The 17633-nt window shown below is 41.3% G+C and overlaps 1 protein-coding gene across 1 annotated transcript; it reads left to right on the top strand.

Moving 5' to 3' along the window:
• Nucleotides 1-4250: 4250 nt before the first annotated feature.
• Nucleotides 4251-16725, top strand: CDO1 (cysteine dioxygenase type 1). The gene is made up of 6 exons (XM_079917403.1): nucleotides 4251-4520; nucleotides 4658-4863; nucleotides 8139-8216; nucleotides 9814-9968; nucleotides 14953-15122; nucleotides 15991-16725. Exons 2-6 carry the CDS (start codon nucleotides 4694-4696, stop codon nucleotides 16018-16020), a joined length of 603 nt encoding a protein of 200 aa, XP_079773529.1. The 5' UTR covers nucleotides 4251-4520; nucleotides 4658-4693; the 3' UTR covers nucleotides 16021-16725.
• Nucleotides 16726-17633: the final 908 nt, after the last annotated feature.

The raw sequence follows: 17633 nt of genomic DNA, 5'->3' as shown, positions 1-17633 counted from the left end.
GTGAGCCATGGCCGCTGAGCCTGCGCGTCCGGAGCCTGTGCTCCGCAACGGGAGAGGCCATAACAGTGAGAGGCCCGCATACCGCAAAAAAAAAAAAAAGTACAGGTAAAAACTACGAAATGCTGAGTATCACCTTTCATAGTATCAATAGTTAAAACAATTATCAGTATTGGCAACATTGTGGGGAAATAAGTCCTGTCATATTCTTGGTGAATGGAATGTGAATTGGTACTACAATTTTAGGGGACATTTTGGCAATCTCTTTCAAAAGCCTTGAAACTATAAATTTCCATTTGTTTATTCACATAGAGTGCCTACTATGTCCTCAGCATTGGAATAAGATATAAGATTCCTGTTCTGGAACTTTCATTCTGATTGGAAGGTAGATTGTCAGGTACGAATTTAAATAATTCTTGAAACTTTAAGTTGATTTTTTGAAATAATAGAAAGTAAAAAGATAAAATTTGATACCAAATATTAGATTTACCTGTCTTTTTTTTTTTTTTGGCCGCGCTGCACGGCTTGTAGAATCTTAGTTCCCTGACCGGTGATTGAACCCAAGCTCTCGGCAGTGAGAGCGCAGAGTCCTAGCCACTGAACCTCCAGGGAATTTCCTGTATTTTCTTATATGATATGGATGAAGGAAGGATAAAACATGTATGTATATTGAGTGTGATTAGAATCTTGAGTTAGAGGAATCCTTATAAATCATAGTTCCTTCTATGTTCTCATATGGAGCAGATATACCTGAAACTTATTGGTTACTTAGTGATAGCCATAAGGAAAGCCCTATCCATTTTGAGATGGATTTATTCTTTATAGAACTCTCTTCCCTCTGCCTTCCTCCTAAAACTATTTCTTCCCAGTTCTATTATATATCTAGATCTATGAGGCATATCTTTTCCCCCTTTCCCACCTCAGTTCTCCCAAGTCTTCTACTATCTTAATCATGGCAAATCCATTCCTTCCAGTTGCTCAACTAATTATTAATCCCTCTCTAACCCACTTCCAGTCTATCAGCAAATCCTGACATCTTTACCAAAACATGTTCAGAATCCAGCCATTTTTCATCTATTCTCCCACTCTAGCCAAGCCACCATTATCTTTCACTTGAACTGTAATAGCCAGCTAATTGGCTTCCCTTTATCTGCTCCCTGGTCAAAATCCCCAAGTGGCTTCCCATATCAGAGTAAAAGTTGAAGACTTTCATTGTCCTATGTGATCTGAAGTCCCCATTTCTACAGCTTACCACCCACCTCCGTGTTCATCTGTGTTATTATCCAAACACTAGACTTGATCCCATCCCAGGGCTTTTGTGCTTACCATTTCCTCCATCTGGAAACTTCCCCCAGACAATTGCATTTCTCACTAACATCCTTCAGTCCCTGTTCAACTATCACATGACACCTCCTCACCACCTTCTACCTTCTTTCTCCTGCTTTATTTTTCTCCTTCGTGTATTGTATACGGTACTATGTGTCCATTTCTCCATATATACTGTATTTGTTGGGGTAGCTACCCCCAGCCCCATTAGAACATATGCCCTCTGAGGGCAGAGACTTAAGTTTTGTAAGCAGTGCCAGGCATATAGTACATGTTTGTGAAAATGTGTCAGATGGATGGATAGACCAATATTACTGAACCTCTAATAATTCTAACTCCTTTCTCTGGATATCTATCACATGTCAACATCTGTCTTAAAATGTGATGATCATTGACATGGGCAATGCAGAGTGCGGTAGAACTACCACCTCTGAATCTAGGTATCCTACTTATGTTAATAGAGCCTGTAATGTCAGTCACTTTGGGGGGAGGGAGGGACAGTAGTTAAGTTACAATGTGCAATTCTGTGGGGAAGAATATGGGTTTTCTTTACAGAGAAACCAGAAAGAAAGACAAACAAAAAAAAAAACCTTGAGAGAAACAAGTCTAGTCTGCTGGATTTGAACGCACAGCCCCAGGGATCCTTAAAACTAGCAGTTGAATTACTCTAGCCAATTACCAGTATGTTTTTGCTGGAGTCACCATTCATGCATATGCAAGGCACTGTGTACTAGGTGTAGAGAAAGGAATACAAAAATGAAATGTAAAAGGAGCCTGTCCCAAACATCTCACTGTCAAGATAATCCGCCTAAGTAACTACAATACCTGCTGCAAAGTGGTAAGTGCCATAAGAAAGATACTGATTATTGCCTTAGTTGTTCAAGAGGAGATATAACTTATTTGAGAGGAAAGCATTTGAGCTAAGACCTTAAGGTAGGATCTGGACATATTGAAATGTCTTTCTAGTGTCTAGGCAGAAGGAAAAGCTTAAAGCAGAAGAATGGATTTGGTAACCACAAGGAATAGTGACTAATATAATCTGGCTGGAAGACATTTGGTAAAGAAGAAAAGTAAAGATAAAAGATGAAAAAGGAAATGAGCCAAAACATGGAGAATTTTAAATGCCAGGTTGACAAACCTAGTATGTAGGAAATAAGAGTTATTGAAAGTTTCTGACCAGGAAACATAACCAGTCTGAACTTAAGTATAATTAGTGGATGTGAGTAAAGGATCTGTACTGGGAAGGGCCAGCATAGTAATCCACCCAAAATTAGAACAGAGGCTTGAGTGGAGTGGCAATAAGAATAGAAAGGTGGAAAAACATAAAAGATATTCTGGAGGTTTAAAAAGTTAGCTATTGGTTGAAAGAGCTTGAGAATGAAGCAGGAAAGAGTAGGCAGTGGTGGATAAGGTTCTTGAGCTCGGATAGCCTCATTGTGGAAATTGAACCTCCAGGAAATGAAAAGCATGTTTGAAAGGAGTTTTAAATGTGGTATATTTCATTTGAGGTGCTAAAAGGTATTAGAGATTACTCTCAGCATGTGAGATTAGAGAGATGTGGGAGACATCCACACAGAAAGGGTCAATGAAATTGTGTTGGGGGCGTTAGAGAGGCAATGAATATGAATGTGTGAATATGGCTATATTAGGAAAGATCCTTGAGGTCTCTGAATGTCAGAAGGAGCCAGAGAAAGTAGAAAATGAACGGTCTGAAAAATTTAGAGAAGTGTAATCCACTATGAAATGCAGAAAAGTTTGTGTTCGATTTTTGTTGTTCATTCCCAATATTTGTGGATTAAAATAGCTGAAATGAAGTAATTAAGAGACTCAATAGAAAACACTGACGAGAATAAAGAAATTATGAGTAAATGATGAAAAGGGTACGAGTTACTCTGTCCCATAATTCTTTAATTAACCACCTCTACATCACAAAAGGTAGGCCTCTGGAGTGCTTTGTACCTGTAGTAGCCCTTTTGGAACAATGTTAGAATAGTTTTAGTGTAATCAGTTTAATCAGGGACGTTTAAGACTGCAGATGGCACTAGTAAACTTAAATATATACAGTATATACACATATACATACATATGTATATACATAAAAATACCTTGGAGCAAAGTCTGGCAGAAACAGACCAGTCTTCCAGAAGTCTAGACCTTTAATAACCCTGAATCCATCTATAGTGAGAAAGAAGGAATCTCTACTGGCATTTCTTCTGTCCTTCACTTTTTCCTTATTTTCATTCATACTTAACTTGTGTTAATCTCAAAGCTGCTACGTGCTACGCACAACATAGAAATGCATTTTCTTGTGTGTATTACCGGTAGGCTACTTCAGGCACAAGCCTAGAATTGAAGGATTTAAATAATCTGATTAGAACACTTTAAATTACTGTATTAGGAATCAAAAAAAATCAGCATTTCTTTGACCCATTACTTGACACATCAGGTCTTTGCCCTGGATATATTATCAATATTTAAAGGAAATGTTTGATTTTAAAAATCAAAGAGGGATACCCGGCCTTCTATTGTTTCACCAGTGTTGCTCTAGACCCCAGCCTCCCTTGTCAAGCTGTAGTTTAAGCACAGCACATTTAAATTTTTTTAAAAGAAGACTTTGACTTATTTTCACCTAGCCTTGGAGCATGTTATCGATGGTTTCAATCGACAGAACAGAAGCTCTCCACCTTGGGAGTGGACTCCATACTCAGCCTTTGTAAACTGTTCAAAATCAATCCCTCGGCTCCATTTGGAAGGAAGCGTCCGTGTCCTTCCTCAGCGTACTGCGCCCCTTCTCCAGACCCCTTCTGTCGACGTCCTAGCGTCGCAAACCAAGGCAGCACAGAGGAGCCTCAGGGAGCGGGGGAGGGGGGAAGAGGGGTTGGGATGGGCGGCCGAAAGACGGCATGTTACGGTGGGGGAGAGATTGCGCGCAGCCCACCGCGAGCACCGGGACCCGGGAGAGAAGGGTTCTGCTAGGGCCGGGGTGCCGAAGGAGCCGGGGCCGTGTGCGTGGGCCTTTCCCGCACGCTCTCGCCGCCTCTGCCACCCTTCTCAGGTCGCTCCCCGCTTCTCCCCACCCTCCGAGGGACGTTGGTACATTCCCGGTGACTCCGAGAGCTTAAAAAGGGCCCGGGGAGGCTGAACCTAGCAGGTTTGGTCCAGATTTGTGTGCGCGGCCCGTACTCTGATCCGCCACGGTGGGTATCTTGGCGGGGGTTTCTTTACGCTGTGGCACTCGTGCATTTGGGGGCTTCGTGGCTGTGTGTAACTGTCTGGCTAGCAGCTAGGAACTCTCACCCCCGGCTCCTCGGCTCACTCAGCTCCTCCGTCGCAGCCCAGCAGCGAGACGCGCGCCGCCAGTCCGCAAGGGATGGAGCGGACCGAGGTGCTAAAGCCACGCACCCTGGCCGATCTGATCCGCATCCTGCACCAGCTCTTCGCCGGCGAGGAGGTCAATGTGGAGGAGGTGCAGGCCGTCTTGGAAGCCTACGAGAGCAGCCCCGCCGAGTGGGCAGTGTACGCCAAGTTCGACCAGTACAGGTGAGCGTGCTTTCGCCCTGATCGCCGAGACTCTCCGGCGCCGACCCTTGAGTCCGAGCGGGCGCCGGCGCGGGCTTGTGGGGAGCGGGTCTTGACTCCCGGAGAGCGCAGGCCGCCCGGCGCCCGCAGCGCCCACCCTCCCAGTGCTCCCGGCCGTCTCCCGCACCCCAGCGCCGCGCCTCCTCGCCCGCGAACACCGGGGCGGGCGTTCGGTGCTTTGGGCCGAAGGCGTGTCCCACTGGCAGGAGACTGCGTCAGGCTCCCAGAGGGGAGGCCACCGAGCGGTGCAAGTTTTCTGTTCTTTTCTTGTTGATCAATCCCTCGGCTTCCGAACGGCCACTCCTTCTGCCACCCGCACCCCCGCGCCCCGCAAGCGGAGCCGTCGCTAGCCTAGAACACGGAGGAGATGCGGGGAGACCCCGGTGGCTGGATGCCCTCAGACTCTGGCTGTCTGGACTAACCGGGGTGTTCTCAGGAGAGCACTCCAACAGCGGTCCGGAGAAAAGGGTGACGGTGGAGGACGCAGTTAAACGACACCAATTCTCCATCACTTCTCCCTCGGTCGCTTGCAAGCAGGCGTCTGCCAACAAGCATTTTTGTTAATACAAAATAACGACTTGGGGTTGTCAGCTGCTGTTTTTCAGTTTATGATGCCCCCTCTCCCAAACCAGTTGGACTCCCCGGGCTGGGGGTTTATTTAAACCCACTGTCAGGTTCTCGAAATAAACGAGTGCTTTTCTTTCAGCCCCCAAGCAATATGCTTTTCCTTATCCTTAGATCTGAGGGTCTGGAATGTAAATTGGAGACCCCTGCTCCTCAGAGGTGCTTGAGTGAGATGCCTTGGCTTAGAGATTAAATAAAAAATGAAACAGCCTACCAATCCTCTGGGGAGAGAAGTAAAATTTAATCACCCTGAAGAATGAGGGTTTCTTTTCCGAAGGGTAACCAGTGCTTCAGTCTTAATGGTTGGTTGTGATGAGGTCAGGGAAAGGAGCATAGTTGAAAGAGAAGAATAAGAAAAGATGAGGCTTTCCTTTGAAGCCTGAAGCCGTTTCAGTTAGTCACTTTACGTCAGCATATACAGTGTGTTTGGTAAAGTTTTGTCGCCAAGGGCTGTTTCAGTTGTACTTTAGGAACTGAAATAGAAAAGTGAATACTTAGGATCCTATTTTCCACTTGCAAGTGGTTCTAGGAAATTCCTTTGGTTCCTATCCTTCTGTGGCTGCCCATAAAGCTACCAGAGTAATTTTGCCATTAGCTCCAAGTAATTGAGGGCTTGTTATGGGCTCTAGTACCCTTACAATCACTTGACACATGTATTAACTGCTAACCTCACAACAGCTCTGAGATAGGTACCATTCTTATCCCTGTTTTACAGGTGAGAAATAGTAGGCAATGAAAAGGTTGGATTACCTGCACAAGGTCATACTAATGTTCCTTAGCGGCTCCAGGATTCAAATTAGCATTATTCTAGAGCCCACACTCTAAACCACTGCTAAACCCCCTGTAGACACAAGGTGGCCATAATAGTTTTCTCCTGCCTAGATTTATTACTGACCAAGTGAAATTAATTAAGCAGGGTATGCTGTATGGACTTTATAGAACAAGGGCATTTCCAGGGGCCTTGAATTTATCTTGATTGACAAGCTCTAAACCACTTGAAACCTTGGGATTGACCTGTTCCACGGGTTTCTGAAGCACAGCTCAGTAAAATAATGGGTGCATTCCTAGGCGGGCAGTTGGAGTAGGGAGGGAGGGAGATGGGAGAGCAGAAATCAATGTGGTAGTATTTTGCGCATGTAATAAGTGTCCTAGTACTGTGAAGGAATCTGATCTCTGACCTTGGGAAGGCCAGTGCAGAAGAATCAAGACAAAATATGTTCCACTGGGGGCCAAGCAGTAAATTGTCTGGAAGAAGCCCCAGAGAAGCAAGACCCTAGGGCTGGAGGAGGGAAAAGTAGGATCCCTGGTACAGGAACCATTTACTGTGAATTAAAGGCTGTGTGCACAGCTGCCTGCTAGGTCCTTGAAAGGGCTCCAAAGTAAGGATAACTGATATCTAAAAAGCACTTACTAATCAACTCTCTCAGTGACCCTACTCTGCCAGCACCTGGCCTCCAGCATAGGGGAGCAAGGGGCATGTGGGACATAAGTGAACAGATGACCATGTGAGCAAACAAAAGGGATAAAGATTCCTTTCCTTAAAAATTAGTCTATCGTAGAGATCAAACGTCTGGATACCAAGGGGGAAAGGGCCGGGAGGCGGGGGGGATGAACTGGGAGATTGGGATTGACATATATACACTACCATGTATAAAATAGATAACTAATGAGAACCTACTGTATAACACAGGGAACTCTACTCAATGCTCTGTGGTGACCTAAATGGGAAGGAAATCCAAAAAGAGGGGATATATGTATATGTATAGCTGATCCACTTTGCTGTACAGTAGAAACTAACACAGCATTGTAAAGCAACTATGCTCCAATAAAAAGTTTAAAAAAAATTAGTCTAAATGTATAATTATCGAACTTTGTTAATTAGATGGTGTCAAGAGTACCTGTGGGACCAATAGAAACTTTAAAGTTGATTTTTTGGAGGGGGTGGGGGATGGTGTGGATGTGGTTGTTTTGGTTTGGGATTTCTGGGGGCTAATTACTAATTTCTCCTCATTGTAAAAGGTTTAGAGTGTTATTTTACTTCCCAAGTGTAGTCGCTTTTGTTCTGGTACTTAGGTCAACGCCCGCTCTATTTGTGGAGGACGTTTCATCATGATGCTTTTGAACGTGGATGTCGCTTGTGTCTGGACTCTAGTAAGACTAAGGAGAATTCTAGAACAGCTATTTAATGGAACCTTGTTTCTCAAATTCTGGTTTAGCTACAGGGAGGGGGAAAAAAGACAATAGCCAACATTCTTGCCTAGAGCAGTAGTGCCCTTTGAAAATGCTTTCTGTGAGAAATTTTTATTCTTTTTATCAGTTTGAGGCTGTCACATGGAGACTCAAGGAATTTAATTTTTTTCTCTTACCTTTTTCGTGCCATTAATTAGAACTGAGCAGCTATAAACACAGTGATTCAAAATACAAAAATGTCTAAATGAACTGTGAAAAAATACTTGCTTTCATTTGTGCTCGATTTCTAATTAGACAACCACATTCAAAGTTGCTTCTAGGTAAAAATATTAGCATTTGTAAATGAATGATACTATATGACACACTTATTTTTCCATTTGTCTCATCGACCAAATTCAAACTTCTGAAAACGTTCTTTTCAGATATACCCGAAATCTTGTGGATCAAGGAAATGGAAAATTTAATCTCATGATTCTATGTTGGGGCGAAGGACATGGCAGGTAATACAACTATTCATTCAGATATTTATTCAGTGTTTATTCCAGCATGTGAAAAGTACAGTGCCAGGCTGGCCACGTGCCTTGTGAGCACTAACAAATCGCATGTTGTAATTATTTGTTCACAATGTCCCCTAATCCCAGCAAAAATTCTCATGGGAATTAGCGTGAGGGGATTAGCATATACCATGTATTATGACAGACCTTCCCCCCAAATGAGTAGTAAATCAAAGGAGGTGGAGGTAAGTAACCAGCTTAATTATTCTCTCTGTGTTCTGTGGAGTTAAACTTTCTATGAAGTTGTGCTAAAACTTGACCTTTGTGGTGCTTTGAAGTGTGTAAACAATTGTCGGACCAAAGACCAAAGCATCCAGATTTGGAGCTAGAAAAGCAAATCACAAATTCAGAAAATTTCTTTCTACTTCAAGCTAATTGTTTATTTTCTGTATACAGAAGATAAGACAACTTAGACTAATACCAATTCTTGAAACTTGGTCCCTTAATTTTTCCTTAGTTTATACATTTGCAAGTCTTACTACCAGTCAAGTATTGTTACCTCTTTAAGCAGATCCTTCTCAGTCTCTTGAGAATGGTAAAAAAAAAAAAAAAAAGCCAATAATCCAGACCCATTTTTGGTGGGAAAAAGTAAACATGAATTTACAAGATTTTGGAAAGTTAGGTCTATAGAGTGCATTTACTTACTCATATAGAATGAGGTTGTTTTCATTCTCTCAATATTTCTTGAAAGCAGATTATATGTCAGGAGTAGAACAAGGCTCTGTGAATTAGAAAACAAGTTCTCATGATACATATACGGGGTAACAGAATTCAACATATGAAATACATGCTATAGCATATAGCATGTTGTAATTGCAGGTTCATATTTTTTAATCAACCCTATAGCTAATACTACGTAATAAACTTAAATACTATTTAAGATTATAGGAATAAATTCTTTCCTCAGATCCAATTTGCTTTTTTTCTCCCATCAATACTGGGAGGTAATCACAGATAGGATACTCTAAATGTATAAAATATTAACATTTCATATGCTTTATAGTATAATTTTCGGCTGCTAACACACATGTGCATACCTTTTGTCCCCCAGAGGAAGGAGAAAAAAGAAAAAGCCTGGGGAAAAAACACTGTTATGTGATCTTCTCAATGTGATGCAGTTACAGATAAAGGATTTTTATCCACTCTAAAATTTCTGTAATGTAGTTTTTAAGTCAAGTTCTAGCCCAGCTTAATTGAGTTATTAAAAGCTATATTTTGGAGAAGATAAATGATTACTGGTTTTGTGTTTCTGTTATCAAAGGAGTATTACAACAAGGTTTAAAAAGATGAATTGTTCTTCTGTAAGGGTATGGGTCAAAACTGTACCCCTTATATGCATTGATATGGAAGACGTAGTATTTTATTACTTTGCCCTGAACAATGTTGAATTATAAATTGACGACATTTAAAACTCCAGCTGAAATGGATATTGGCCTGGGAGACGTCCTATTGACAGTTGGCAGCTGTAAGCTCTGGACAGATTGTTACAAGTGTGGGTTCTGGACCATCTACTGAGTTTAGTTGTCATTTTGTGTATATATAGCAGTATCCACGATCACACTGACTCCCACTGCTTTCTGAAGATGCTGCAGGGAAATCTAAAGGAGACATTATTTGCCTGGCCTGACAAAAAATCCAATGAGATGATCAAGAAGTCTGAAAGAATCTTGAGGGAAAACCAGTGTGCCTACATCAACGGTAACATCCAATTTTTCTAACAACAAGTGGGAAAAACCTTGAGCTCCCACTTGAAATATTGCTTGCTTATATGTGTGCAATAGAACCTGGATCGTGGAGTCATGATTTCATCTGCTTAGGAAGTGATCTAAAAGCAGTGGGTTTTGTCTTTTTAAAGCTTTGCGTGTGGATTGGAATCACTTATTAAAAACATATGCATGCAGGTTAGTGTCCACCGAAGAGTCATTTACCTACCAAGTCTTAGGACAGTTAGAATCGAACATGAATTTACATAAGTAGAGTCTTTTAATAAAGGCGTGAGGCCAAGTTGGAAGTGTTAGTCTTTCATTAGAAAATGTAAAGAAATGTTCCGGAACTGATTAAGAATGCTAGCTAGTCCCTGTTTTACTAAAGTGCATACAGCTTACTTTAAAAAGAGTATTCTCAAGAGAAGCTTTTTGAAGCACATTATTTAGCAATGATTGCTAGATCTCTTACAAAGAATTCATTCTTTCTTCTAAATGTGGTATGGGAGAGCCAAATGCTCTTCAGTAGAGGCAGTGATTAACATCTGTGTTCCTAAAGGACTTAGTAACTTTCCAAAAAGCTCCTTAAAGCTTCCATGAGATAACTTTTTTTATAATTAATTAATTTATTTTTGGCTGCGTTGGGTCTTCATTGCTATGTGCGAGCTTTCTCTAGTTGCGGCGCGTGGGCTTCTCATTGTGGTGGCTTCTCTTGTTGTGGAGCACGGGCTCTAGGCACATGGGCTCAGTAGTTGGTGGTGCACGGGCTTAGTTGCTCTGAGGCATGTGGGAGCTTTCCCTACCAGGGATCGAATCCGTGTCCCCTGCATTGGTAGGCGGATTCTTAACCACTGTACCACCAGGAAAGCCCTGAGATAACTTTTTATATTATTCCCATTTACAGATGAAATTGCCAACACATAGGAAGATTAAATAACCTGTCCAAGGTCACTCAGGATTTGAACCCAAAGAATTTGATGCCAAAGCCCATAGTCTTAGTTGGGATGCTGTCCCACTTATATAAAATAAAATATTACAGAGGTTTTTCTGGCAAAGCAGGTTCTTTCTTCTCAGATCTTAATGTTCAGTATTGGCCTTGATACTTGGCCTACACTTGTTCAGTTAGTTTAAGAATGCAAGTCAGTTACAGAAGTCAGATTGTATAGGAAGTTTTTCCCCCATTCACATAACAAAGGAGTTAGTTTCTCAGATGGTAGGAGACTCTTATTTGAGGGTTGCTGTATGTAGCAGGCACACCAGATTTCTAAGAACAAGATTGCTGGTACTGCTCAGAAGCCAAAAGCCTTTCAGAGTAATAACTTTCAGCTAGAGTCATAGAGTCATTATAAAGCTACATTAGCTCTTGGAGAACACCTAAGATTTTTTTTTTAAGGGTCTTCAATGCAAAAGTCTATAGGAGCCAAGCAGGTAAAGTGAGTGAGTGATGCAGGCCGGAACTAGGCTGTGGGAACTGGTGTGCAAGCTGCCCTGTCTAAAGGGCCAACGTGGTCACCCAGCTCCAGTGAGATCGTCCTGACTTCTTTTTCCATAGAGGTGGGAAATTCTGATTGTTACGGGAAATTTTGCCAATCAGTAAAATACTCGATAGGACAGGCGAAATATTTCTGTAGATGCATTACTCAGAAGCCACCAACTTGTAACCTTTGATTTTTTACAGATGCAGGAGGAGGGCTAGATGTGGTTAGTGATTAGGGGGGAAAGGTGTTTCAAGTACAAGAGAGAACATGGGTGAAGGCACAACCCATGTTCAAAGAACGTTGTTCATTCAAACGTTGCAAAGAATGAAGACTATGCAAGAACGGTCTAGCCAGAGGGGAAGATGAATGGGCTTGGATAGGAGTAGTAGGAGAGTAAAGTAAGATCAGGGCCTTAGCCTCCAAGACTAGCTTAAAGTAAAAACTTTCTTTGGCCAGCAGAATTTTGTTCGGGAATATCTTGATTAATCCAGTAGCAATATGCGTCATAGGGTGGAAGAAAGGGAGAGTGGGGCAAGGAGATCAAGTTACTTATTGTAATAGGCAGAAGGTGAACATTGCCTCAACCAAGCTGGCATCCCTAAGTATCACCAAGAAAAGTCCGATATTACTGTGACAGAGAGTAGTACATCATTGGCATAAAGGAAAAGGAGGCAAAGACATAATAATAATGCTGGGATTACTAACATTTAGGGATCAGACGTGAGCTTTGGGGACTTCTAAAGGATGGGTGACTTGTTTTTGTGGGATCTTTGCTTGCATTGGGTGGTCTATTGGAGGTGCAATTGGAGGAAAAAAAAATTATTTGTATAAAGGGCAGTCAGTTCTTCAGAATGTTTAGCTTTTGTTCAAAAGCAAGCCAGTGTATTATAAAAGCAGTAGGCTATAGAATCAAAGAGTTTGCAGATCTGAGCATTAGGCCCCATTTTTTGTTTTTGTTTTTTTTGTTTTTTTTGCGGTACACGGGCCTCTCACTGTTGTGGCCTCTCCCGTTGCGGAGCACAGGCTCCGGACGCGCAGGCTCAGCAGCCATGGCTCACGGGCCCAGCCGCTCCGCAGCATGTGGGATCTTCCCAGACCGGGGCACGAACCCGTGTCCCCTGCATCGGCAGGCGGACTCTCAACCACTGCGCCACCAGGGAAGCCCAGGCCCCATTTTTTTAAATGACGAAGACAGAAGATCCAAGAAGTTCTGAGTTGTTCAATGGTAGTCAGTCTAGCTGGGAGTAGAACCAAAGTCGTCTGCTTCTGGGCTTTGCTCTTCTTTGTCGTGCAAGCTCATGGAGCTAGATCGTAAAGCATAAGGCCAAATTAGGTGCCTATACTAACTACACTAATACACTGAATTCCTTCCTTGATTAATCTTCCAACTCTCTCCTTACTATATAAATTTCTTATCAACATAGTTATAAAAATCAAGTATTTTGTTTATTTTGATCTTCTTGAAGGCGTCTCCCCCAGGCCTTTTGACTTCCTTCAGTGTGGATTGGTTGGCTAGGGCTCATCCTGTGGTCCCCTCACATCATCCAGGCTTTCCCTTTATTCTCTTCTGGTGCTTATTCCCTTGTTTCCTGGTCTCGTCTGCTTTGTCTTAGGTTCGTGGCCTTGTTTTGGTGGAACATATCCTCCAACGGCCCTATGGGAAAGGGTTCATGGAAAGTAAATTTCTGAGACCTCTGATATCTAAAAATCTCTATATACAACCCTTGCAACTTGATAGATAATTTAGCTGGATATGAAGTCATGACGTGGCAGTCATTTTCTCTCAGAACTATGAAGGTAATCTTTTGTCTTTCAGTTTCCATTCTTCTTGTTCAAAGCCTGGTATCATTCTGATTTTTGAATCTTACTATGTATGAATCCTATTTTTTCTCTCTAGAAACTTTTGGGGACTTCTCTTTGGGTGTCTTTTCTCTGTCCCCAGTATCACAGTGATGCAGTTTGTTTCATGACACTCATTGTGGTGGAAGCTCAGTAGGTTCTTACAATCTAGAAATTCATGTCCTTCAATTCAAGAAAATATTCTCAAGTTGTTTCTTTGATTTTGTTGTTGTTGTTCTGTTTCTGAAACTACTGTTGATCAGATATTAAACCTCCTGAACTAGCCCTCTAGTTTTATGGGGTTTGGGGGTTTTTTTTTAATCTTTCCTATGTTCTATCTTTGGCCCTTTCTTCTTTGAGTCTTTGTCAGCTTTTTCTTCCAACCCCTCTATTCAGATTTTTATTTCTGCTATCATCTTTATATTTCTAAAACCTCTTTTTATTCTCTAGTCCTTTTTATATAGTATTTTCCTCATCTCTTTTTTTTTTTTTTTCTTTTTTTTTTGGCCACGCTGTGTGGCTTGCAGGGATCTTAGTTCCCTGACCAGGGATTGAACCCATGCCATAGCAGTAAAAGCTCCAAATCCTAACCACTGGCCTGCTAGGGAATTCCCTTCCTCTTAGCTCTGTGAAGATATTAATGATAAGTTTTTGGTTTTGTTTTTTTAAGGCTTCTCTTGAGTAGTGTCTATTTCATGTTGCCTTTTTTCAGGTTGCTCTGGCCTCTTTTATACTAGAGGCTCTGCTCACATGTGTGATGGCCTTGACTATGTGCTAATATTTAAAAGCCAGAGACAAAAAAGTTAATTGGTAGCTTTCAAACATGGATGGTGTTTGTCAACTGGACTTCGCTCTAGGATCGTCTGGTAAATCTTTTCCTTGAGGAACAATCAATGGTGATATCCTCAGGACTTTTTTCTTGAGCTGATCAGATTCTCAGAGAAGCTGCTTCCCATCTCCTGCCTGGAGAAGAAATTCCTGTCTGGCAGCATTCTGGCAGCCATGTGATGAAGAAAGTGGAGATCTTACCACTCAGTGTGTAAATTTTCACTTAAGTCACCTGTTTTTCACCAGGTATCCACCAGTCCTGAGTTTATCTGTTGTACTCTTTCTAGAGAATAGATCTCTGATTTCTACCAGGGATGGAGGGAAGGTGAGGTGGTGAAAAAGCTTTGTGACGAAACTTAAATAGGCTTCAACCAGTTCTTGTATTTATAGCCCATGTTCACCTCCATTTCAGGAAGTACATGTGCTGCCAGTTCCTGAGCTGTTAGTTTCAGGATATAAATCAGGTTATTTCTTGGCCATCTCCAAGGGTAGCTGAGGATTTAGCTTTCTCTCCTCTGCAAAGCCATCCATCTACTTCTAAGCTTTCAAATTTTTAAAGATTTTTTTTTAAACTTTAATAAAAAAATTTTTTCTTTTCCCTTTATCTTTGTATGTTGATGTCTTTTTTATTCTTTTACTGCAGTTGTAGGGAAGTTTTTAGGAGAAAGCAGAATGCGTGTCATTTACTATTTTTAACTGGAAGTTCAATTCTAACTAACTTTTAATAATTCATATGTATCAGTTGATTTAGGATCTTGGGCAATTGACCAGATTTTTACCTACAGCTAGCATCTAAGCTCCTTCATCTACCCATCCCTCTTCAATATTGTTTAGATTCCATTGGCTTACATCGAGTAGAGAATATTAGCCATACAGAACCTGCCGTGAGCCTTCACTTGTACAGTCCGCCTTTTGATACGTGCCATGCCTTTGATCAAAGAACAGGACATAAAAACAAAGTCACCATGACATTCCATAGCAAATTTGGAATCAGGACTCCATTTGTAAGTATAATTTCTCTCTCCTGTGTTTAAATGCTTTGTGGGTTGGCAGCATTACACTGATGCATTGCTTTTTTGTTCTAGGTATTATTTAAATATCTTAAGTTTTAAGTATTTTTAAGTATTCTTGAGATAAGTCTTAACTTGGAGAAAAGGCCCATTATATTCTATTATTTTCTTTAACTTTGGAGACTGTATTTTCAATTTATAAAATAATACTTAAATTAGATGCAAAGAATTGCTTATTCAAAATTTCAAACTGTATGCTTATTCCTAAAGAAAATATTTTCTCTTCATTTATTAGGGAAATAAGAGTGAGAACTATATTGATAAAACTGCTACTACTATGACTTAATGTTCATAGTTCCAGTTTGCTGAGATAACACAAATAACTTACACAGTTAACCTTTGCAAAGTTGAGACCCTATTCTGATAATAATAAATAAAGAAACTTGCCTGTTTTGATTGCCAAGCTGCTTTGTCTTTGAGTAGTGATGGCAACCAACAATAATATGGTGTGGCGATCTTCTATCACTGAAATAAATTGGCCATTTGGGGGAATGGTCTTTAGTTAGTCATGGGAATGCCCAGAAATACACAATGCATGAAAACAAAGACTGAACATCCTTATCAGTCTTATGAAAGTACAGCCTTTGAAAGAAGCTAGGGCAGAATTTTCTCAAGTGATTGCTCTGCTTATTTCCTGCATTACGAGCCCCAAGAGATACTCTTATCACAGGAAGGAAACAACAGGGCTCCATTGCCATGCAGTGGATTTTCATATACTGCCAGAAAAGCAGGACTACTTAGAACAAGCAGAAATGTCTCGTGTAAAGATTCTTACACAGCTTTCTTTTTTTCTTTCTTACAGACAACTTCAGGATCACTGGAGAACAACTAAGGAGCCCCAGACCCTCTGAGGTTTTACTTTAAGGTCCGGTGAAAGTTTTGCCTTGGACAGGAAGCCCTCCTTCCATTTGCTGTCCAGTAATATACTTTACAAGGCCAATACTTAGATCTACTATAAGGCAGATGCTAATTATAAGGCATTAAGTAAGCAAATAGTGCCCTGAGCTACTGTAGAAGAAAAAATCCCACTAAAGATAAAAAGGCTTGTGATTTTAAAGGCCAAATCAAGTGCTCCACTCATTGTACCCTCTAAACCCATTGGAACTATACTGGGAATGTGGATGAAGGTTTTTATAGTTTTTGGAAACACTGGTCTCTGAACTATAATTAGCAATAAATAAAAACAAGACATCAAACCACCCACCTTGTTACTTGGAGGACTAAATGTAGATGTCTTCATTATACTTTGTATGTTCTTAATATTTGAAGAGAAGTTTTTGAATCTGTGCATTTTATTTTTTCAATCTTATTTTACAAATTCCTGTTCTATAAATAATAGGGTATTGTAGATAGAGAAACTTAAGGCACTTTGCCATTTGGTAATGAAATGAAGGGCAGAAGATTTAGAAAAATACAGGTACCCAAACCCACAACAAACCAAAATTCTAAACTCATGTCTAATGTGTCCAGTGGTCAAAAACTTTGTACTGCTGCCAGAATTGCCAAATAATTTTAATAAAAGTGGATTTGAACATAATTTGAAGTTGTCTTTCTCTTTCACATAAGAATTTCATATAATTCACGGCTTCTTAGGTTCATGCAGACTACCAAAAGCACTGCAAAAGATGCTTTTATGATGTAAGAATATAAGAAGGCCAAAAACTGCATTCAAAAGGAGCTTACCGGGCTTCCCTGGTGGTGCAGTGGTTGAGAGTCCGCCTGCCAATGCAGGGGACACGGGTTCGTGCCCCAGTCCGGGAAGATCCCACATGCCGCGGAGCGGCTGGGCCTGTGAGCCATGGCTGCTGAGCCTGCGCTTCCAGAGCCTGTGCTCTGCAACGGGAGAGGCTACAACAGTGAGAGGCCCGCGTACCGCAAAAAAAAAAAAAAAAAGGAGCTTACCTTTTGGGGCTTTTATATGTGTTCACTAACTGGCCAGAGATACCAACCCGAGGGTCTCTGGCCCTAGGGCAGCTCATAGACAATCAATTTAGCCTGAAAATTGTGTGTGAGGTCTGTATATGTTTAAATATGAATTGGATTCCAACAGTTAAAAACCAGAGATTTCACAGAAGAAGGAATGGACTTTGAAGTATCTGGCAAGACTGAACCTGCATTGCGTTTTCACTGCTATCACTTAATGGGGCTGGGATCTGCCCCTTGGACGGGGCCGCCTCCCTGATCTGCTGCAATCCCCAGCTTGCCTGTTTCCCTTATTCATGTTACCTACAAAGCCCACATGTGCATTTGAGTTTGCTACCCCCACTTTAGGCAATTTTCTTAGGAATATCTGTCGTAATCTTGGAATTTATTATCTCTGGGAACTTAATTAGAAAGTAAAGTCCTTTGAAGATGGTTCTGGTTAGGCCATTGATTGTGGTGTTTATACCATGTCATAGAATTATTTACATCATTATACCTGTGCTTCCTCTCACCTTTGAGAAG

This window comes from Stenella coeruleoalba (assembly GCF_951394435.1).
Source record: "Stenella coeruleoalba genome assembly, chromosome: 3".
In the NCBI taxonomy this organism is placed as follows: Eukaryota; Metazoa; Chordata; class Mammalia; order Artiodactyla; family Delphinidae; genus Stenella; species Stenella coeruleoalba.
The sequence above is the reverse complement of the archived record's forward strand: the minus strand, read 5'-3'. Positions and strand labels throughout refer to the sequence as shown.

What these genes read in the sequence shown, in the direction of transcription:
- CDO1 (XM_079917403.1), top strand. Translation starts at nt 4,694, where the DNA reads ATGGAGCGGACCGAGGTGCTAAAGCCACGCACCCTGGCCGATCTGATC. An exon ending in TGGGGCGAAGGACATGGCAG is followed by an intron (nt 8,217 to 9,813) that starts GTAATACAACTA and finishes GTGTATATATAG; the next exon opens with CAGTATCCACGATCACACTG. An exon ending in TTGGAATCAGGACTCCATTT is followed by an intron (nt 15,123 to 15,990) that starts GTAAGTATAATT and finishes TCTTTCTTACAG; the next exon opens with ACAACTTCAGGATCACTGGA.